General features: G+C 46.2%; 1 protein-coding gene across 1 annotated transcript; it reads left to right on the top strand.

The window, feature by feature from the left end:
- Positions 1 to 7,724: 7,724 nt before the first annotated feature.
- LOC140915712 (E3 ubiquitin/ISG15 ligase TRIM25) lies at positions 7,725 to 19,057 on the top strand. Its single transcript, XM_073355854.2, has 9 exons — positions 7,725 to 8,478; positions 9,611 to 9,706; positions 10,612 to 10,845; positions 10,946 to 10,968; positions 12,363 to 12,499; positions 12,916 to 12,946; positions 16,804 to 16,841; positions 18,287 to 18,382; positions 18,836 to 19,057. Exons 1-8 carry the CDS (start codon positions 7,855 to 7,857, stop codon positions 18,355 to 18,357), a joined length of 1,254 nt encoding a protein of 417 aa, XP_073211955.1. The 5' UTR covers positions 7,725 to 7,854; the 3' UTR covers positions 18,358 to 18,382; positions 18,836 to 19,057.
- The last annotated feature ends 3,286 nt before the right edge of the window (positions 19,058 to 22,343 follow it).

Below are 22,343 nucleotides of genomic sequence, written 5' to 3' on the forward strand. Positions count from 1 at the left end.
GAGAGTGTTTACAATCTAACTTCTGTGCCACATAGAACTATGAGGAGAAATGATCGCAGGCAAAGGGGAAGGGAAAGAGGGAGTAACACAAAGGATTGCAGACAAAGGCAGGGGTGATGTTCCCTGGACTTATAACTAAAACTAAACCAAAACAGTGTAACAAGAAAAGCCAATGTAGTTGTCAGATCGATAATAGAGCTGGGTGGAAAATTAAAACCAAAAATGTTGGGGTTTGATTTTTTTGCCAAAAAGCCCAAAATTTCCATTGGAAGCAGAAACTTCTCATGAAAAATACCATTTAATGGAAAAAACTCAAATCAGCTCTACTCCATAAGCCAAGGCATCACGTCTCTGTCCGGAGCAGTGTTAGTCCCCATCTCTGTGTAGCTCTGGTAAGAACATAGCTACAACACTGCTTTCAGTTTGGGGAGCCAGAAACAAATTGAGATACTGGAAGTTATTCAGAGAGGAATAACTTCAGTGATGAAGGAGCTGCAGAACCTGAGTTATGACACTAGCACTGGGTCAGACCTAGCTGGTTACCTAGTGCACCTTCCTGCCTATGTAAGAGTTTTACTGTAGTGCAGGACTTCTCAGACTCCATTGCACAGCAACCCCCTTCTGACAACAAAAATTACTTCACGATCCCAGGAGGGGGGACCGAAGCCTGAGCCTGCCCAAGCCCCAGTGCCCTGGGTGGGTGGGAGGGAGGTGGGGGCCAAAGCCTGAGTCCCACCACTCTGGGCAAGGAGGCCAAAGCTGAAACTCAAGGGCTTTAGGCCCAGGCAGGGGGCCTGCAACCTGAGTCCTGCCGCCCAGGGCGGAAGCCCTCGGGCTTTGGCTTCGGGCCTTGGTAGTGGGGCTCAGGCCCCAGCAAGTGTAAGCCAGCCCTAGTGACCCCATTCAAAGGGGGTCATGACCCACTTTGGGGTCCCGACCCAGAGTCTGAGAACCGCTGCCTTAGCGTATGATTTCTAGTTCTTTGCCTGGCCAATCTTTAAATGTCTCACACACTGAGACTGTTCCAAAGCCTATATCCTGATATTCACCTACATTTTTTCATCTCTTTTTAAATTTAATGCCATTTTTCCTAGTTTTCTGCTCCTGCATTGCCCTAAATCAATCATCTCCCTGCTGGGGCTTTCCACCTTTCAAATGTTCAGCTGCTATTATGTTTCCTTCCACACGCATACACTAATTGCTCAGCCAAGCTACATGTGTTTGGATCTTCTCTTAAACCCACCAGCTTGCGTTGCTCTTCTCTGGACTCCCTTCACTTGGTTTATGTCTTTCAAATACTGAGTGCTCAGGACTGCAAGCAAAAGACTCTGACTATACCATGATAAGGCACCTCTGTAGACATATCCCAAAACTGCATTGACCCTGTGTTTATGGATAGTTTGTTGGTCGCCATCAGCCATACAGCTCCTTTGGCATCGCTGCTTGTTTTCCCCCCAATTCCACAGCTGTGGTTTGGATTACATTCCTCCAGATAAATTAGTTCACAATTTTTCTAAAATGAATCCTATTCTCACCTATCTGTGTTTCTAATCTCTCTAGTCTTTCCCACTAGTCTTTCCTGTCTTCACTAGTATTTGCAAATCCCTGCAGTTGAATATCATCTGCTCATTTCTTTAACACGTCAGTAGAGACTAGAAAAAGACTGAGTATACCTAAGCTTAGGGAGACCAGTCAGGGAGCCCCACCGAGAAGGGAACCTCTACAATTTGGGCTTCCTGAACTCCACCTGAATGCAAAGGCCAAGGACAAAAGTACAGCTATAAAAATAAAACTCAGCAGGAGCCTGTCCCTGAAACAGTTTTTAAAAAAGTCAAACCAAGGAAAAGGGGAACTACTGTTTCCTATAGTGTCAGGAGAATCTAGCCACTAAACCTGGCAAAAGCTCAGTACCCTAAAGCACTCACCTCTTTTAGTTCCCTGGAGGAAGTAACTCATAACCCCCAGCTGGGCTGGTTCTCCAGCAATCCCTGCTGAGGGCAGGCAGCTGTGGCATCTTGCCCTGCTCAGGAGGAGAATATTAACCCTTTCCCTGCTTCCATCAGAGCCCCATACAGAGGCCCATTATATCTGTTCAAAGGGGAGCATCTATTATTGTATGTAATTATTTTGAATTATGTCTCTGTGTTAAAGAGCCCTAGAAACCCTGACACAATTTCTAAAAACAATATAAATAACTAGCATTTAGCCTCACCACAGGTAGAAAATTCAGCCGTCTGCAGAACTCCTCCAAAACTCTGCACCCTCAGAGGCCTCCCTCTGCAGCAGCCTGAGCAAGCAGCTGGACCTTCCAGCAAGCCCATGTTCTTTTGGACCAAGAGGGCCGGAGTCATAAGTGCCGACTCTGTGGGTGCTCTGGGACTCAAGCACCCACCGAAAAGAAAAATAGGGGCTGCTCAGCACCCCCCAGCCACACTGGCTCCAAGCCCCGGAGGCTGGCTGCCAATTAGCTGTTCGGTGGGGCCCTCAGGCTGGCCCCCGATCAGTACTAAAAACAAAGCTTTTCCATCTCTGGGTAGTTTCTCAGATCTTTTCTGGGTTTCTTCTTAAAGGTGGGTGAAACGGCTTCACTCAGATGTTTAGGTACATTTTCAGTTTCCAAAGATCTCCTGCACTTTAGAGCTCATGTTGCATTTGACCACCCTATCACTCTACATATTTAAACAACTACCATACCCCTGTGAGGTAGCTAAGTATTGTCTTAATTTAATAGTTGGGAAACTGAGGCACAGAAAAGTTAGGTGACTTGCCCCAGGCCACATGGGAGTCAAATCCTATACTCCTGAGTCCTGGTCCAGTGCTTTAACTATAAAACCAGTCCTCCAGACAAGGAAAGCTGGCTGTAACCTCCCCTGTTGTCCATCAGTGCCCCTCTTAAATTTGCCCTGGGGCTCACTGGAGAAGCAATCGGAGTCATACCCACCCTTCCCCAGGTGAAGAGGCAGAGTGTAGAATTTTTAGTTTCCCAGCAGCCATATTTCATATGAGAACTATCCAGCTAGCGTTCAGTGTCATGCATCTGATGCACACATTCCTGGATATAATCTGTATCTAACTGCAGTGGAGATGCTGGTGATCATTAAATGTGCATTGGCAGGCCTACCATGGGAGATGATAGGGATCCTAGTCCTTAAGATGTACACCAAAGTATTAGTCCTATTCCCCACTCCCTCACCAACCAGGAGTTGCAACCAGCCCTAAAAGTGGTCAGGGTGGGGCTAGATTGTGAAAGAAACTTGGTGTCATTTTATGACGTCTGACCAGAAGAAGTTCCCTGCAAAGAATCCTATACTTATAAAAACTTCAAGCATTTGTTTGAAACACCCTGTCCATGCGTTAGTCTTTCTAATGGCTCTCACTCTTGTAGTGATATTAGTGAGGCCATTACATATGTTGTTGGATCTTAGTCATATATGAGTAGGGCCCTACCAAATTCACGGCCATGAAAAACGCGTCGTGAAATCTGGTCTCCCACCGTGAAATATGGCCTTTTGTGTGCTTTTAGTCTATACTGTACAGATTTCATGGGGGAGATCAAACTGGGGGTTCTGACCCAAAAGGAGTTACAGGGGGATCACAAGGTTATTTTATGGGGGTCGTGGTATTCCCACCCTTATTTCTGTGCTGCGTTTGGAGCTGAGTGGCGGTAGGCCAGGTGCCCAGCTCTGAAGGCAGCGCCCCACCAGCAGCAGAGCAGAAGTAAGGGTGGCAACATCATACCATGCCACTCTTACTGCTGCGCTGTGGCTGGCAGCGGCTCTGCCTTCAGGGGTGGGATCCTGGCCAGCAGCCGCTGCTCTCCAGCTGCCCAGCTCTGAAGGCAGCGCCGCCGCCAGCAGCAGCGCAGAAGTAAGGGTAGCTGTACTGCAACCCCTGCCCCCCCCACACAGAATAACCTTGCGACCCCCTCACTGCTCCTTTTTGGGTCAGGACCCTTACACTTACAACACCATAAAATTTCAGATTTAAATAGCTGAAATCATGAAATTTATGATTTCTTAAATCCTGTGACTGTGAAATTGACCAAAATGGGTTGTGAATTTGGTAGGGGGCCCTATATATGAGCAAACCCACTGCTATGCAAAAGCTCTAAGCTGACCTGAAGTATTTGAAATAGAAGCTTGGGGTCAGAGTGGATTGCAGCCTGCTAAGGCCCTGATATAACCCTGTGTCAGATATCTAGCTGGGAGCTATAGGGAGGCACCTGATGTTGCAAGTGTATCAGACTGAAATGGAGGACAAAAATGTGTGTACGGGGGAGAAGATGGGAGAAGTGTATTGTGGAAATAGACCGCCAATCATTTTAATGTGCCTTTCTTTTGGTGCACAGCAAAGAATGCACAGGAACTTTAACAGCAATATCTGTTACATATACTACACAAACATTCACAGTTTTCTATGACTGTAGATCTATGTGAAAGTTAAATGGTCATGGACTATTTTATAACACTACACAACTCGCTAAAAGCATCCCCATTTATTTAATGTGCCAGTCTGTAAGGAAATATTTTTACTGTCTGATGTATTTGCTTGGTGGCATAAACTGCTGTGTTGGGTGTACATTTTGAAATTATGTAGTTTACAGTTCAAAAAGATGTTTGCAGGTGCCATGAGTTTACAAATGTACAGCCACGGTCTGCTCAGATTAACCACTACGGGAGGAGCAAAGCTGATTTTAAACCTCCAGCCTCTCACTCCTGGACGGTGCCTCTTGTGAGCATCAGCACAGAACCCTGGCGTCCAGCTAGCCTAGTGGCGAAAGCAGGAGCCAGACACTGAGCCAGGACACCTGGGTTTCTTTCCTCGCTCTGACACTAGTTGTCTGCGGGAGGCCTTGGGCATGTCACTTCACCTCCCTTTTTCCTCAGTTTTCATCTCAGGCGTAAAAACAAGGCCGATGATGATCTCATCCAGCCTTATCAAGTGCTCTGAGAGCCTCTGTTGTAGAAACTGGAAGTGTCATGGCTCTATTTTGTACACCTTATGGCGCTTTTGTTTTTGGCCCCACTCTACAATTTTCTACACGACAGCCAGATAAGGCACCGTGTTGTCTGTAGGAATTGTTTAGTTATTTTTGGCATTTGTTTTAATTCTTTATTTAATTGCTTTTCCTGTTCAAAGCAAAGTTTACACAACGCATTTAATGCACACTGCAAAAGTGAAGGAGTTCAGATGGTGCCAGGTCCCCAGACTGACTCAGTTTCACACAAGAATATATAGCAATAACCCCTGCAAAGGGAAGGAAAGGAATGCTAATATCTAAGCAACTTCCCTTTGGATAGCTCCCTTCAGCACTACACCTGTGGGGAAGGGCTTAGAAGGAAGAAATCTCTGCGAGGATTCCCTTGCAGAGTTCCTCCTCGCTGATTATTCCATTCGGGGGGCAGGGTTTGCTGCACTGCAGATTGGTCACTGGGACCTATCCCCAATCCCTTTAGGTCCTGAGGGATCAGAAGGAGGCCAGGGTCATTTGTGCAGAGGCCCTGTTGCTTTACACCAGCTTTGTGCTGGTCAGGCTTGCCCTCTCCTGGCAGCTCTGATGGAGCAGCACACTCCTATGGACTGTTCCTTGGCCCCAGGATTTCCCCTTAAAGGGAGACCTCTGTGAAGCCAGAGACTCCACCACAGTCCTCTTTCTTGGCTGAGCTCCATGGTGCCAGAAAGGAGAGATTACATCAGGGATCAGCAACCTTTGACCCGTGGCCCGCCAGGGTAAGCCCCCTGGAGGGCTGGGCTGGTTTGTTTACCTGCCGTGTCCGCAGGTTCGGCCGATCGCAGCTCCCACTGGCCACGGTTCACCGCTCCAGACCAATGGGGTTGCAGGAAGCGGCGCGGGCTGAAGGACGTACTGGCTGCTGCTTCCCACAGCCCCCATTGGCCTGGAGCGGCGAACCACAGCCACTGGGAGCTGCGATCAGCTGAACCTGCGGAAGCAGCAGGTAAACAAACCGGCCCAGCCCTCCAGGGGGCTTACCCTGGCGGGCCGCGTGCCAAAGATTGCCGATCCCTGGATTACATATATGCCCCCGACCCTTATCTGTGAGGATATGTGAACGGAAGCGAGACACTGGGCAGGAGGGGGCCTGGAAAGGATCTAGGTAGAAGCTCCAGAGTTAAGCCAAAGGAGAGGATGGATTATACTGTTTGCATAGTCCAATAAAGTTCCTTGTTCAGTGTTAGAAAATTGTGGCTGTGTTTGCTCTTTACACAACAAAAGACTATGAAGAAACCACCTGGGCATAGTTGGGTCCCAAATACCCTTGTTTTCTAACTGTACTGTACACAAACATACCACGCTTTGTCACATAGGTGCGTGCACACACACACACACGCACTAACTCAGGGGTTCTCAAACTGGGAGTCGGGACTCCTGCTGGGCAGCGCGGTGGTATGGCTGGCTCCGGCGGGGCTGCGAGCTCCTGCTGCTCTGAGCAGCATGGTAAGGGGGCGGAAAGCTGGGGGGGGGTAGGATAAGGGCCGGGGGTCCTGGGGGCAGTCAGGGGACAGGGGGGGTTGGATGGGTCATGAGTTCTGAGGGGGGCAGTAAGCGGGACGGGGCGGATAGGGGGCAGGGGCCAGGCTGTTTGGGGAGGCACAGCCTTCCCTAGCCCTCCATGCAGTTTTGCAACGCTGATGTGGCCCTCATCACAAAAAGTTTGCCCACCTCTGCCTCAGGGGGTCACGCGGTTATTACCTGGGGGGGTCATGAGCTGTCAGCCTCCACCCCAAGTCCCGCTTTGCCTCCAGCATTTATAATGGTGTTAAATATATTAAAAAAGTGTTTTTAATTTATTAGGGGGGTCGCACTCAGAGGCTTGCTATGTGAAAGGGGTCTCCAGTACAAAAGTTTGAGAACCATTGCACTAACTGTTGTTGACTAGTTTCAGGCAGCTTACACAACACAGAAAGCACCACTAGAGGGCTCACAAACTATATCACGCAGGGGTGGGCAAACTTTTTGGACCGAGGGCCACATCCGCATTGTGAAACTATATGGAGGGCCGGATAGGGAAGACTGTGCCTCCCCAAATAGCCTGGCCCCTGCCACCTATCCGCCCCCTCCCACTTCCCACCCACCTCAGAACTCATGACCCATCCAACCCCCCCCCCGCCCCCTGACTGCCCTGACCCCTATCCACACCCCCACCTTCAGACAGGCCCCCCCGGGACTCCCATGCCTATCCAACCCTCCCCAGAATCTCTGCCCCATCCAACCTCCCCCTGCTTCCTGTCCCCTGACTCCCCCAATGCCTGTCTACACCCCCCCACCCGGGACTCTGCCTATCCAACTCCCCCTGCTCGCTGTCCCTTGACTACCCCCGGGACCCCCTGCCCCTTATCCAACCACCCCGCCCCCCGACCATGCTGCTCAGAGCAGCAGGAGCTCTCAGCCCCGCCCAAGCCAGCTGCGCTGCCTGGCAGGAGTGGTGGGCCAGAGCTGGCAGCGCGGCGCACTGAGGCTGCGGCAGACGGGGGGAAGCCTCCCGAGGCGGGAGCTCAGCTGACTGTCCTGGCAGCCCTGATAGTCATTTTAAGGACGTGTCAGAGGGAGAGAGAAGGAAAGAGACGAAAAGGTCCAAAGCTGCAGTTACCACCCAAGCAACCGGCACAAAAAGTGGCAAATCTGTTTGCTTGTGGGAGGAGGAGCCAGAGAACAGATAGCTCAGAGGGTGGGTGTCTTAGCCTATAAGGGTGGAGAGGGGAGGTCCTTACAGACTTTGGTATGGGTTTGCTGTTGTGTGCCTGTCTCTGCAGTCGGCACTAAGCCCAGCAGCTTCCTGTTTAGTTTAGTTTCATTTCTCGCAGATTGGCTAGGAGGGTGTTGTTCCTGAAACCATGGCAGAGGCAGAGGAAGAATTCAGAGCAGCTGCTGACCTGGAAGATGAGCTCAGCTGCCCTATCTGTCTGTGCTTCTACAGGAACCCGGTCTCCCTGAGCTGCCATCACAGCTTCTGCAAGGAGTGCATCCAGAAAGCACTGGCTGCCCAGCAGCAAGCCAAGGCCACCTACTCCTGTCCTATGTGCAAGGTCCAGCTGGGGCCCTTTCTGGAGCTGCATAAGAACTTCCAGCTCTGCAGCATAGTGGAGAAGTTCCAGACCACCTCTTCAAAGGGAAAGCAGGGCGAGGAGAAGGCCTCTCCGCAAGGGAAGGAGATAATCCCCTGTGATTTCTGCCTGGACCAGCCTCACACAGCAGTGAAAACCTGTCTGACCTGTGAGGCATCTCTGTGTCAGGCCCACCTGAGCAAACACAGTGCCAAGGCTGCACAGAAGGATCATGTCCTGGTAGAACCCAGTGACAACAGCTCCCTGCAGGAGAGGAAGTGTGGCGAACATGGCAAGCTGCTAGAGTGCTACTGTGAAGATGACCTGGTCTTTGTCTGCATGATGTGCTCTATCACAGACTCCCACAAGGGCCACAGCATCATCACCCTGAAGGAGGAGTACGACAAGAAGCTGGTAAGGGGCTTTCTGCATCTCTGCTTGATGGGCACAAATTCCAAAGGAGATCTTTATGTACAGCCCCTTATAGAGCTACGCTCAGTGTGATAGTTCAGGGTGGAAGTGCTAGGCAGGTAAGGGAAGGATTCCCCAGGTAATTCAGGACAGAGGGTAAAGGAGGAGGGCGGTGACTCATGAACTGGTCTTAATGTTCACCCCCAAAGTGAGAAAATTGTAGTAATCTGCAGGAAATTGTCCTTGATTGCTCCTTTTTTATGCTGTGTCAGACTCAGTTAAAGGCAGGAGGCAGACTTCAGTTCAAGTAATGATGTGTGAGGGTCAAAAGTATAGAAATCCATTGTGGGCCTGTGTGGATGCTGCTAGAGTGCAGTGATAGTCCAAGATAGCATACAGGGAAAGCCCTGCAGTTCCGCATACTGAGCTTTGAAGCAGTAGTACGTTTAGCTGCACTCTAGGACTTTCAGTGCAGCGTAGCAGTGTCCACACCGGACATTACCACGTGCCAGGCCTATGTGCCAGAGATTCACACCTTGGCTTGCTCTGCAGTGACTTGCCATGCAGATAAGTCCGGAGAGAGGTTTGGGGTAAATATCCATTATTGCTACCTTATGTTCAGATCCTGCAAATGGTATAATAGGACTATTCACCTGGGTAAAGTTATGTACATGTATAAGTGTTTGCAAGATCAGGTATTAAGTGATAAGCTAAACTTGTACAACTTCTCTTTTTAACCTACCCAGTCACTGTGTGTCTAATGAATATGGGACTGTCTTTTTGTTCTGTGTTTGCACAGCACTTAGCACAATGGGGTCCTGGTCCATCCCTGGGGCTCCTGGGTGCTATGATAATGCAAATGATCAATTTCTAGGTAAAATTAAAATCAGTTCTGATTAAGGATTCCAAGAAAGTTTCCATTTTCCAACTCCTGCATGGTCTTACGCCTTTGGAGGAGGGTTGCAGGAGGCGAGAAGCACACAACTTATTATGTGGCTCACTTGAAACAAATGGGTGCGCGTATTTGTTGAGAGGGGATAGATAAAAGGGTCGCTTGTTCATTTCATCAGCTCCATAAAAGCCATCAGTGTTGCTTTCCCGTTATAGTGTTTAATGCTGGTTTTCCTTTAACTAGGTTGTTCTCTCTCACACTGTGAAACTGATGCAGGAAAACAAAAGTGCCATGAATAAAACCTTAGGGGAGCTTCAGAAGAGTGAGAATCAGCTCCAGGTTTGTCCCTGGATTATTCAAAGTATCTTTCTTTAATGGCGTGTAAGAAAAAGAAATGGCATTCTGATCAATGTTCTCTAGCAACCCCTTCTGACTGTGAAGATGACATAATAATAAATCTGTATTAATAATACCCCACTATGGGGCTCTGCAGGTCATGGGACTGCAACTTAAAAAACAACCACCACCAATGTGAAGAAAAATGACAGAGGCAAAGAATATTTGTTTGCATTCTGTAGTGTCTTTCTTCCACAGATCTCCAAGTACTTTGGGGCTGAATGTGCAACCCTAATTCACATTTGTGAGCAGTTACTCACATAAGTAGTCCCACTGAAGAAGGCTAGCCATTTGCAATCAATAATTTAATTAATTTTCACAATGCTCCCAGTGTAAGTTAGCTGCTTATTATTATTCTTATCCCCATTATTCTTATCCCTCATTTAAGAATGAGTAAACTGAGGAACAGAGAGGTTAAGTGTCTTAGGCAAAATCACACAACCAAGTCAGAAATAGAACCCAGGATTCTGGCTCCTAGCTTCCTTGTCAAATCACTATACACACTTAATCAATCCCATTGCTTTGTTCTTAAAGCTCTCTTTCTCTGTTAAAAGAGGAGCTGTACGTAAGTATGGGATTTTCAGAGTAAACCAATGCAATTCTCAGTCTATAATGACCTATTTGAACTTTCTCTGCTTTATTCCCTTTCATCACACCCAGATAATTTTCAGATTACGCTGATTACTTGGCTGTGCCGAGGAAAAGTGAAACATACTTATTGTCCACTTCATTCTTAAATCTGGTATTGCAAAATGTTGGGTATAATAATGATAATTAATAAATAAACACACTAACCTGTGGTACTGAATTCCTGAGCCAGCACCTTATTTGCTTACCTGTTCTTTTAGTTGAATAAGAAAACTTTGAATGCTCAGCTGTCAAACCTCTTCAAAGAGATCAAGGCGGAGGTGGATCAGAAGGAGAAGCAGATCCTGGCTAACATACAATCCAGAGAGAAAAAGCAGCTGTCAGACATTGCCACACTGAAGAAGCAAACAGAAAAGAAGAGAGATGAGGCTGTGAAGGGTCTTCAGAACCTGCAGATGCTGAGTGCGCAAACAGACCCTTTCCACTTCCTCAGAGTAAGCAGCAACATTTAGCTCTGATTTAATAAATGAACATTCAAGCAGTTGCCCTTGCCCTGCATTGCACTAAAACTATTTTTTTGAAATATTTTTATAGGAATTTAAACTGGTACAAGACGGGTAAGTTCTCCCCCAAAAGATTTGTCTTATTCCTTGGCACAGTAGGGAGCTGGCAACTCTAAAAACTCGAAAGTCTTCTCTGTGTCCCAAGTCTTCATTCTGTGTCCCAATGCCCCTCAAATCAAGGTCTGGTCTTGAGTCAGAATTCACCACTCCCAAAATATGGATGGATAGTGTTCACCTGTAACTTCAATAGTGCCCCATTAGTTTTCAATGTCCTAAGCCACTGCCTTGATTACCCACCTCTAAGGGAAGCCACTGGAGCTTATTAGCTCATAGTTGTATTTTCCAGAGATGAGCACAGTGTAGGGTTCAATTGTATTGAGAGTGATGCTTTGTCATGTGTATGCAGCTTTGTATAATGTGCTTGGGCAAAACTACTGCACTTAGAAGAAGGTGCAAGGCTCCATTTTTGGGTTAGGGGTTAACTGTCTCATTTGGCTCAGTTTGGGGTCTCATCGCTCTGCTTGAGGATAGTCATAGTAGTTTTAGTGTTGTTGATGCCTCCTGTTGCAAGTGGCACAGGTGGTTAGTAAGTTTCTTATTGGCACACCTATCTGTTATGGTTATCAGTACAAAAAACTAATAATCATCTGAGCAATATCACAGGCTTGTTGTGGTGATAAAAAGTCCCCTTGAGGGTCACGTAGCAATTTGGCTTTAACGTTGATTTGGATTTTAAAATGTCACCTTTGCACCTTGTAAGAATCAGGGTTAGACTGTGACTTGGACTATGTTTTCTGTTTGTTTATGCCGCTTCCAAAGTGACTTAAGCTATACCAGAAAGAGCACTTTTTATATCAGGATAAGAGTATCCACATGGAGAATATAACTAGAACGGTACAATTATACCAGTATAGTAGTGTCAGTAAATTTCCCCATGTAGACAAGCCCTGATAGGGTATGAATTGTAGCACTGAGTCACAATGCCCTCCACGGCTACCTTTGGGACAGTGCTCCTTACACACCTCAGAGCTCACAGCTGTATCTAAAATAAAAAATCTAACCTTTAGAGAAGGTCATTTCCCGGACGCTTGATGCAGTTTAATATGTCTGGCATTTTTCTTTCGTCACCTTGGTGGCTATGCAGCAGTAACAATAATATTCAGTAATGTTTAGAAAAAAGGTGGTCCTATTTTTCATCAGACAGTTTCAAAATCTGAATGTTTCCCCCCAGTGGTAATCAATAGCAATACTAGGTAACGTTACTAATAATAACTGTAAGAGTTATCGTAATGCAAAACACTTCTTTTGTACTTTATGTTGCCGAAGCGCTCTCCTCTCTGTATATTCTCTGCTAATTACTAGGTACCTACCTACCTAACTTTAGAGATGGTCAACTTTCCAATTGTTAATTGGTGATCACTGATTAAATGACTGTCTGGGTATTCTAGGATTAATCATCAGGATTTCAGCACTGACAGTATGGAAGTATTAGCATTGCAGCTGGATCAGGCCACAATTGCAGGTGTTAGAAGCAGGACACAGCAGTATATCTCAAACCTAGATTCACTGATGCAAGTGATACACAGTAAGTAAACTACCCAAACTAGTAACAACAACATTACTGGTCTGTAGTGGAAAATGGCCATCTTTTATCAACAATTGTGCAGTAGCTCCCTGATTTAGTCAACTGAGCATTGCCTGTGTGCTGCAAATTTTGATCCTTCTCCATAGGGGCCATGTATGGGTGTGGATGTATGCCATCTGTCATGGCACCCTGTCCCCTCAGCCCCTCCCCCAACCAGTTTCCAGCTGCCCCAGCATTCCAAACCTCACCCTTTGTCAGACCTTTAGGGAACCACCCCATTTGTTTGCTCAGTGGACCCATATTTTCAAAGCTGCCTCTGATAATGGGATCAAGACCCCACAGCAACACATTCCAAATGACTGTTTATATTGCAAATACACTGGCAGCTTTCTAAGACATTCTCTCAATCCTTGCAGGTCAATTCGTTAACCAAACACAGAGGAACAGGTAAATCCCTTTCTTCTCTTCACTTTTGAAATATTTACTGCAAATGCCACTAACCAGCCTTTGTATTTTCCAGAAGTTCACAGCTCTTCATTGGGAGGCCATTATGTATTGGGCTAAAGGGACAGAGATTTCACTGCTTTTATCCTCCTTCAGAACTGGAGCTACACTGATGCTGCAAACATTCCCCACAAACATTTGTTCACGTTGTTAAACAGATTTGCTTTGAGTGTATCTGTGCCTCTTTGCTTTTCCCAAATACGCTAGCGAAGGGGTTTGCCAGCAGAAGTGCTCCCCCAAACAGCACACTTTAATTCATACAGCAGAGTATTTGTGGAAAGTCGAGTGTGAATGCAAAAAGTGAGAATTCACTATGGCCACTTAATTCTAAGACTTACTGTCTGGAGTGGTTCATGACAGTGAGTGCCAGCCTTAGGCAGACTGTCATAAAGCAGGGTAGAGACCCCAAGCTGACTGTATGTGCTATAATTAGATTTCACCAACCCAGAAACAAGTGTGAACTCCTGAACCACTACAACTGGAGTCACAGACAGCCCCCTTGGCGCTTCAGTCTATCTTGCCACCCAGTCAAGCTGGGCTTAGTGATAAATGGTCACTTACATCAAAGATCACAAAAGATTCAGGTTTCTCCCAGCCCCAAGAGACCAGTCACTTACCCCAGGTCAATTTGTTCCTCAGATCTCACACCAAAGACAATGCTTGCAGCCAGTCCTATACTTAACTAACTAAGGATTTATTAACTAGGCAAAAGAAATGAGAGAGTTGTTTGCGGGATAAAGCAGGCAACATATACACACACACATATGAGGTACAGTCTATGGCTCCAAAAGGTGGCAGAGCTGTAGTAATCTGTCAGCACTGAATGTCTTTTAGGGCTAACCCAGGTCTACCCTGGGGATCTCCACTTTTACTTCTTCGCGTCAGCCCTGTGAGAGTCCAAACAGCAAAGAGATGAAGAATTTTCATGTCAGTTATCTTTATTTCCTGTCTTTGTATTGTGATGGTTCACAATGGCCCTTAATATTGATAGTCCTCCTTGATGGGCTGGGGAACCACTCCTCCTGCCTGAGTTCACAAGTTCAGAGCAAGCATTTTTACAATTATAAAGCAAAACTTACATATGACCTTATTAGAGAGACCAGGTGGGGGAAGTAATATGTTTTACTTCTGTTGGTGAGAGAGACAAGCTTTTGAGCTTACGAAGCTTGTCTCTCACCAATAGAGGTTGGTCAAATTAAAGATATTACTTCACCCACCTTGTCTGTCTAGAATCCTGGGACCAACATGGCTACAAGAACCCTGCATACATATTACTTTATAGCATGGGATACAGATATTACAAGTAAGATTAACGCATGCACAACTTACAAGCATTTTATAGAGTCTAAAACGCATCCTGACAAGTCTAATATCTATCTTTGAACAATACTAATTGTGGCAAATTGCCAGCACTACTATGATCGGTCTTACGCTTTCTCTTCTGAGAGGGGGGGTGTTCAGGGCACCATTTCTTGCCCCTGAACTGGGGTATTAACTGCCCCACTAGAGGAGGGGAGTGGAGAGGGAGGGACCCAGGCCCACCCTCTACTCCAGGTCCCAGCCCAGGGGCCCTAGGGATAGCGGTAAACCACTAGAACTAGCAGTTCCTTCCCCTGGGCTACTTCCCTCTCCTGCCCTTCAGCTTGTGGGGCTTCCTGCCCTCCCTCTGCACAAACCAGGTATCCCTTTACCTAGGGTCTTGGTCTTTTTAGCCCACCGTAGCACTTCTCTAAATTCTCCTCTGCTTCCCTCCAAACTACTCTCTGCTCCAACGCCAGTCCACTCTGCTTCAACTCCTCCAAACTGCTCTCTGCTCCAACGCCAGTCCACTCTGCTTCAACTCCTCCTCTTGTCTGATTGAAGCAGGGGGGTTTTATGATGTGACTGGCTTCAGGTGGTTTAATTTGCTTCAAGTGCTTTAATTAATCTATAGCAAACTTTCTTCCCTCTACAGGGAATAAGGCTCCCTTCTAACACTCTCCTGCTCTCGGAGCCCCTGCTACACAACCCCCAGCTCCGTGTTCAGGTGGCAGAGTCCTGCTCGGTGCACCAGAGTTTGGTCCTGGCGGAAGTCATGAGAGTCGGAGACCTCCTGGACTACGACTGGGGAGACTGGCTGGATCCCCTGACGCTCGCTCGGCGCATGGGGCTCTCCAGACCCCGTACTCCCCAGCGCATACTTCAGGAGGTGAAGGCCACCTTGACACCCGCTGCTCGGGCTTATCTCAACCAAGCCCTGCATGAGGGCGCGCCCTGCATGAGGGCACACCCTGCCCACCCTCTACCCCAGGCCCGCCGGACCTTTCAATTGGGCCCCTATCCCGTAGATCCCAACAAACCCCTCACCCTTTCACTGCGAGCCGGCTGCATGCACTGCAGCCGGTCAGCTTCCAAATCGCGCCACGGAAATATCTATACACACTCAGGCTTCACACCCTTCACGCCCACACCCTGGTGTCCCGCCCCGATACAAAGTGGCGGGACCTCCTGCCACCTTTAGAGGGTGAGCAATCCCGGTGGGCCAGCCTGTATTCTGCCTTGGTCCCGAGGCCCATCGGGGACATTAGTTGGCGGCTCCTTCACGGAGCTGTGAGCATGGGCGTGTTTTTGAAACGGTTCACCCCCATCCCGGATACTTGCCCTTTTTCCAATGTGAGGGAAACCCTGGCGCATGTATATTTGGAGTGTGCCAGGCAGCAGCCCCTTTTCCGGCTCCTCATGAATATTTTATTACGTTTTTGGCTCCACTTTTCCCCTCACCTTTTTATCTACACACTCCCCATCCGTGGCCCCACAAAATCGCGAGATCTCCTGGTTAACCTCTTCCTAGCCCTAGCTAAAACAGCCATTTATAAAACCAGAGAGGGGAGGTTGGCTAATGAAGCATCCTGCGATTGTAGGGCCGTTTTCCGATCCTCAGTACATTCATGTATCCGGGCGGAGTTCCTCTGGGCGGCGTCCACCGACTCCCTTGACGCCTTCGAGGAGCGGTGGGCGCTGTCCGAGGTTCTCTGCTCAGTGACCCCGTCCGGTTCCCTCCGTCTGACCCTTTGATTGAGGGGAAGAGCGAGAGACCCCAGCCCCAGCCATTGCCACTGTGGATACCATCATCACTGTCACCTAGGAGGGGTCCTATCACACGTGGTGTATGTCCCCCACACCCCCAAACCGCCCACCCCACAGCTGTGCCCATCTTGTCGGGCACTCTCAGGAGAGGAATAATTGGTGACACTGGGCGTGGCACTAGATAACTCAAGGGGGTGGAAGACCATGAGTGTTGAGGAAGCCCCTCTGCTCTGGGCCCAGGCTAGCCTGAACACTTCTCCCTCCTGAAGGCTGCTGTGTTATACCTTGTGTTTGCTTTTGTTTTGTTGCATAGTTTTGCTTTATCCTTTTTGGTGATTCCTTGTAAGTGTTACACAAATAGAATTTTTTTTCTGCTTTAAAAAAAAAAACAAAACACTCTCCTGCTGTCCTCTGGCCAGGCTGTATCACATAACATACAGGTGAGCTGGTCTGGTTTCCAGCTAGGAATTTATCCATGCTCAGCTGGCACCTACAGCCTCGGGAATAGCTGGCACCTGGTCCACTGGTGTCACAGTTACGTTCCTCCAACCAGACTCATCCATTGGCTTCAACAAGGGTAGGAACAGGCCCTAGGAGGTTGTTCTTCTTTTCAAAATAATGGGCTTTGCGTGTCTCTGTCTCTTAATGAATTTATTTCATACCCAACTCTGTCCCCAAAGTGCAACTTGTGTTTTAATGGGCACTAATATTCAGTGTTGTCTCCTGACATACAGAGCAGCTCCAGACTTCAGAGATCATTTCCATTATCAAGGTAAGGGTTCAAAAATATTGTTGTTGCTCCTAAAGACTCTGGTCCATATCTCCTCTCTCCAGGGAAAGTATCTCGCCTGCATTTTGTATTGTGAAGCTCTGTCAGATCTTCCTGTCAGAGGCGAGGCCAGTGGGAATGCAGAGGACAGGTACAGGGCATGGTCCTCAAAATCTGCACCAGGCTGATATCTGCTAGAAAACACACAGGAGACATCCTGGAATTTAGGCCTTAGGGAGGGATTCTTCTGCTTCAGTGCTCCTTAGGGGCCTGATCTAGCTCCCAGGAAAGACTAGGCAGACTCCCTTTGACTATAACAGAAGGTGGATGAAGTCTATAAGGATCAGGCCTGGTTACTGGGTTGCCACTGAATAGTAATGTGGGTGGGAATATAGGCTCAGATTTCAAAAAGCATCTGTGCATTTGCATGCCTACTTGATGTGCAAAATTATTACTATAACTGCCTTTTCTCTTTCAGTGGTTTTACTGCAAAGTGAATGAGGCAGTGCTGCTATCTTCCCTCATTCAGTGAGCACCTTAACAGCTTCTCAGTGATTAAGGCATTTCTCCTCCCTCCCCATTACACAGCTAAGTTAGCCATCCACATGGATGTTCAGTGCAGCCTTCTTTTCTTTAGCTACTCCCATGAGATTCTGCTCACTAGTGGGAGTAAGATTTTTACTGTATTGCCCTTTATGCTTCAGAAAATACAGGAGTGACTTTAGATTGACTCTTGTAAAGGAGATGAGTCTAATCCAATGTTTCATAAAAAACAAAAGCTAAGTAGCAAAATGTTAACTCAAGCATATAAAGATTTCGGTGAAATGCTGGTCCCAGTGAAGCCAAGGGGGGCTTTACCATTGACTTCAGTGAGGCCAAAATTTCACCCCCTGATCTTACATCCATGCTACTTTGTGCTGTTATTTTTGTCAAAATTTATAAATTTAGCAGGATTAAGCCTACTAGATAGGAGACTTTGAAGAAAAACCTAAGGGCTGCGGGACATGATGTCGGTGACTCGTAGCATTCTCTTTCAGTTGCTACTAATCCAATGCCCAAACAGTGCAGCTGGTTGGAAAATAGTGAGTTGTTTCTGTAAAAATTTTTGCAAAAAAAATTATTTTTACGGATGTTTTCTAGGTGTGAGGCAAAAAATAGAAAATGGAAGCCTTTTCAGTTTTCTAACAATGTTTCATTGAAAACCCAGAACGTTTAAAAAAAAATGAAAATTTTCCTCAAAAATTTTGGTTTAGGGGAAAAAAAGTCATTTCCCATCCAAACCTGTTTTTGATGGAAAAATGTCAGCCAGTTCTACTCAACAGGGTGGTGGTAACATTTTATTTCAACAGGGCTACATGTATGATAGCTGCTCACCAGTGGGAGGAAGGGTTCACAATCTAGTCCTAAGTATGATTACATTTCCCTGAAATATTTGGTTGTTTTGCCAGGTAATCCGAACACTTTTTTCTTTAACAAAAATTCGATGTTTTCTGGAACTTCCGCATTTTCATGGAAATAGACTGGGAACAAGGCAGTGAATGCAGGTAAGGTACTAAGAGGAATTTATTAATTACACAGAATAATTAAACAGTATCCCTGTCCTCTCTTTAGCATCCACCCTGCCACAGACATGATAGTAAGTGTTTAAAACAGCTTGCCATATTTCTCTAAGACACTATTTTGTCAAAACCCTATATATCAGCTGAGCATTTTAACACAATAGTCTTGTGTGATTAACTGTCTTAAAGAAAGCCTTAGCTCATTATTAGGGCTCTGTGTTTGTAATGTAGGTTTGGTTATGAGACAAGTTTTCTGTTGGTGTCAAACGAAATGTTCCATACAGAACAAGAACCTAACTGAAATGAGAAAGCGGGAGAAAACACTGGACAGGATGAAATGCTAAATAGCCCTTAAGAAATATGGCTAACATACTAATACAAATATAATTCATTATTGAGGGTGACAAAGTTAATCTTCTCAATCTTTTATATTTCTAGAACATACAACGAAAGGAAAGGATGTGGTGTCTGAAATAGTGGTTCCAGCAAGGCGCATGATTCCCAGAAGTAATAAAGAGACATGAAAAAGTTGGGGAAACTGAGACAAAGAGATTAAGTTCAACATTTGCAAAAATGCCCATTAATTCTGGGTACTTTTCAAGTGTCCCTGCCAGAAAAACTTCCTGCAGCAAATAAAAATATGAATGCAGTAAAAACCCATGTTGCTTGGCCTTCTCTCTTTCTCACCAACAAATGGAATGGCTTGTTTCAGAGTATTTATCCACCAAGCTATAGTCGTGTCACCAGTGATGTCTGACTAAATAGTGGCTGTATGTGTGTAAGCTTTTGACGTCTGTTCAATGTGTTTTGAAGTAAAGTCAGTGCTATAGTAGTTCATGCCATTAAGCAGATTTCTAGTATTCAAGACATGTCTACTTACAGTTGATTAGAGTAAACAAGGCAGGACTTCAGGAAGCTGTATAGTTCAGTACCATATAGAATCCTATTAAGAAAATTGTGTAAAGGGACTCATCAGTTCACAAGAAGCATACTTCACTTACAGTACTGCAGGCTGGGAATGTGCTGCTTTATTTAACTATATACAAAAACAGGATTGTGGGGGGAACCACAGGAAATGAGGGGTGGAGCATGGCCCAAACCATAATACTCTACCCAGTTAACCCATGGATGACCACGGTACTACATCCCTCTCTTCTTAATTTACAGCCCAAATGTAGTCTTTTAAATAACCAGGGGCTCTTCTCTCTCTCACGGAATAGCGTCTCTCTGGGGCAGCTCAGGCAGACGGGGAACCTGCTGCTTTATTCAACTATATGTAAACGGGTGCGGGGAAAACACACACTAATTAAACAGGAATTAAGGGAATAGGGGAGCATGGCTCGAACCTATAATACTCTGAGTAACCCAATTAACCCCTAGATGCCCACTGTATTAGAGAAAATATTTTGAAAACTTTGCCATAAAGAGTGATTATTAGCTCACGTTCACTTTAGAGCATCATAATTGTTTTTATATCAAAGCCTACAGAATAGGAACACACTGGAGCTTAGGCAGCCTCCAAACCAATCTTTAACACTATTGCTACAGACGAGTCAAAGAGCCAGCAGCAAATAAGGGGAATGAACCAAAAAGAACTGCTCTACTAGAGGTTTTCTTCTGGTCTGACATGCTAAAATGCCACTGTATTTCTTTCACAATCCGGCCCCACCTTGATTCCTTGAGAAGCATTCCGCATTTCAGTAGAAGTAACTGCTGCATTATTTGTAAGAATGTCTAGACAGTGCCCATTTAGTTCCAGGTAGGAGCTATATGAGTTTCTTTTTGGACATCAGAACAAAGCATGAAATTACTCCAAGACCCCTATTAAGTCCATGTTTAGTGTTCATGTCCCAGTAATGCCAGCCTGAAGAGAAAACGTGAACTGAGAATCCCATTCAATTTGCCCAAACTGTACCTCTTCCTAGTAACTGTTGTCCGATTGTTTGAGATGGTGAGTCCTGGCTCTTGTTCCTTACTTCCAAAAGTCAGGTCAACACCAGCTGTAGAAGGAAAAATAAATCTATTTTTTACCACTAGTCCACTCTACTTTATTTGTTTAATATCAAATCTTAGAATTAGGAAAAAAATATGGGGAAAAATGAACAAACACAAATCTCCCATCTTAGGTTTGTAAAATACAGTCTTTGGGCCTGCTCCTCTGCTGGTGTGAACTGGTGGAGTTGCTTCCCAGCCGAGGCAGAGAAGGGATAGCAGCTGCTCAGAGCACTCCTGGCTCCCACTGGAGCTGCTCCTGAAGTAGGGGCACAGGAGAGGTGGGACAGCTGGGGAGGCAACAACCCTTTCCTCTTCCCCATAGTTATAGGGCTGATTCAGACATGACAGTATAAAAGCCACACTGCACAGATCAGGGACACGATTTCAATTCATAATCAAATACACAATTTCTTCCCACGCCATCACCTTTGAGGACCACAATTTAGAGCCTTGAGAGCTACAAATATTCCCCAGGCCAGAGGTTGGACACCCTTGACCTAGTGGGAAATTCACCCCAGTGCAGAAGAAGGTCTATGCCCGATCTAAGTGCCAGTTAAGCCCTATTTTGGTTAAATTGATTCCTAGCTCTGTTAGCTACATGTGTGTTCATTTTGACTGAAATGGCTCGAGAGTTTATCTGCGTTCCAGAAATAGGCCACCTATCGAGAGATGTTACCAAATAATCGTGTAAACAATCAGGACTCTTGAGCAGGGCTAATGAAGGAACAGATTAAGATGTGCGCATGCCAGCAGAGATGCTAGTATAGAGTGCAGCAAGGTGACTCATTCTCTTACCAAGCATGTGGCACAAGCCTGTTACAATACCATCAAATAAAGCCAGATAAGGTGCTTCATGACCTCAGATCAGACACTGGCCTCCATCGCTTCTTGACTGGGCTAGTGCATGGCATGCTGCCTGCGAGAGACTGTGAAGGTTGCACTGAGATGAACTAGCCCAGCATGCTGCTGTCTACTACTGCCTGAGTGGAATGAGCCAGAGAGAGAACATCACATGGGTTGCTGTACGCTCTGTGCGCCCTATCCAGTCTGAAGCCAATTCAAAGTTTTGTTCTTGATTTTTCAAGGCCACTAATGGATAGGCTCAGGCGATTTTGGGTGACCACCTTTCGCTGGCTGACATACCGTGGCTGCTGTAATCACTTGGGCTGTCCTCCATAGTGACGCTCACAGAGGCTGGGGACATAATGTTCTCAGTAATGTTCTTCTGGCCTGTAGAACTCCCTCCCAAATATGCAATAAAGACCCACCTCTTTGTGCTGGTCTAGTCCCAATGACACCGTTACAGAATGACTGAGGCATTGAAGAAGTAGGGTGGGAAAGTTTGCCTTTGGAGACAGAATCAATGTGGTTCCTTTTTTTTAATGGCACTTAGTGCAGAGTTAGTTGTGCTGGAAATGAAATGCGCACATAGGCAGAGAGACAGCTCATAACTGGATTACCTTTTGTTACATTTTAATTGTTTTAGGACACTAATTAATTATCTCAATCGTCTAATCATTTTTAAATGTAGATAATTATTTAACTATTTAGGACACCAAAGAACTGGGTTAATTTGTTCTACGACTTGCATGGTAGTCTTCAAATGAGATTTGACAGAGGCCCAACCACTCAAGATCAAGAGACAAGACATTTTCTGCCTTGGTGTTTTGAACCCTGCTGTGCTCTTTCCTCGTGCAAGCCTGTTACTATGCTTCCACAGCTGAATTCAGACTCCAACAGCTCTGTTCACATTTTGGTCTGGATTCAACGGGCCACGTTCTTTGGAAAGTTTGTATAACAAGCAGGCTCACAACTGGGTATTGCTTCTTCTCAAAACCTGCCAAGTGACATGTTGAAAAACAAAAGAAAATAACGTCTCCAAAACAAGATTGTGAAGAAATATTCCTCAGGATTGTCAATGGAACATTGTTCAGAATTTAGTTTCTAGGGT

This window comes from Lepidochelys kempii, chromosome 8, assembly GCF_965140285.1.
Source record: "Lepidochelys kempii isolate rLepKem1 chromosome 8, rLepKem1.hap1, whole genome shotgun sequence".
In the NCBI taxonomy this organism is placed as follows: domain Eukaryota; kingdom Metazoa; phylum Chordata; order Testudines; family Cheloniidae; genus Lepidochelys; species Lepidochelys kempii.

Coding starts and splice junctions, on each gene's coding strand:
- LOC140915712 (XM_073355854.2), top strand. CDS start 7,855: ATGGCAGAGGCAGAGGAAGAATTCAGAGCAGCTGCTGACCTGGAAGAT. Junction 8,479..9,610: donor AGGAGTACGACAAGAAGCTG/GTAAGGGGCTTT, acceptor TCCTTTAACTAG/GTTGTTCTCTCTCACACTGT. Junction 12,947..16,803: donor AACCAAACACAGAGGAACAG/GTAAATCCCTTT, acceptor CCTGACATACAG/AGCAGCTCCAGACTTCAGAG.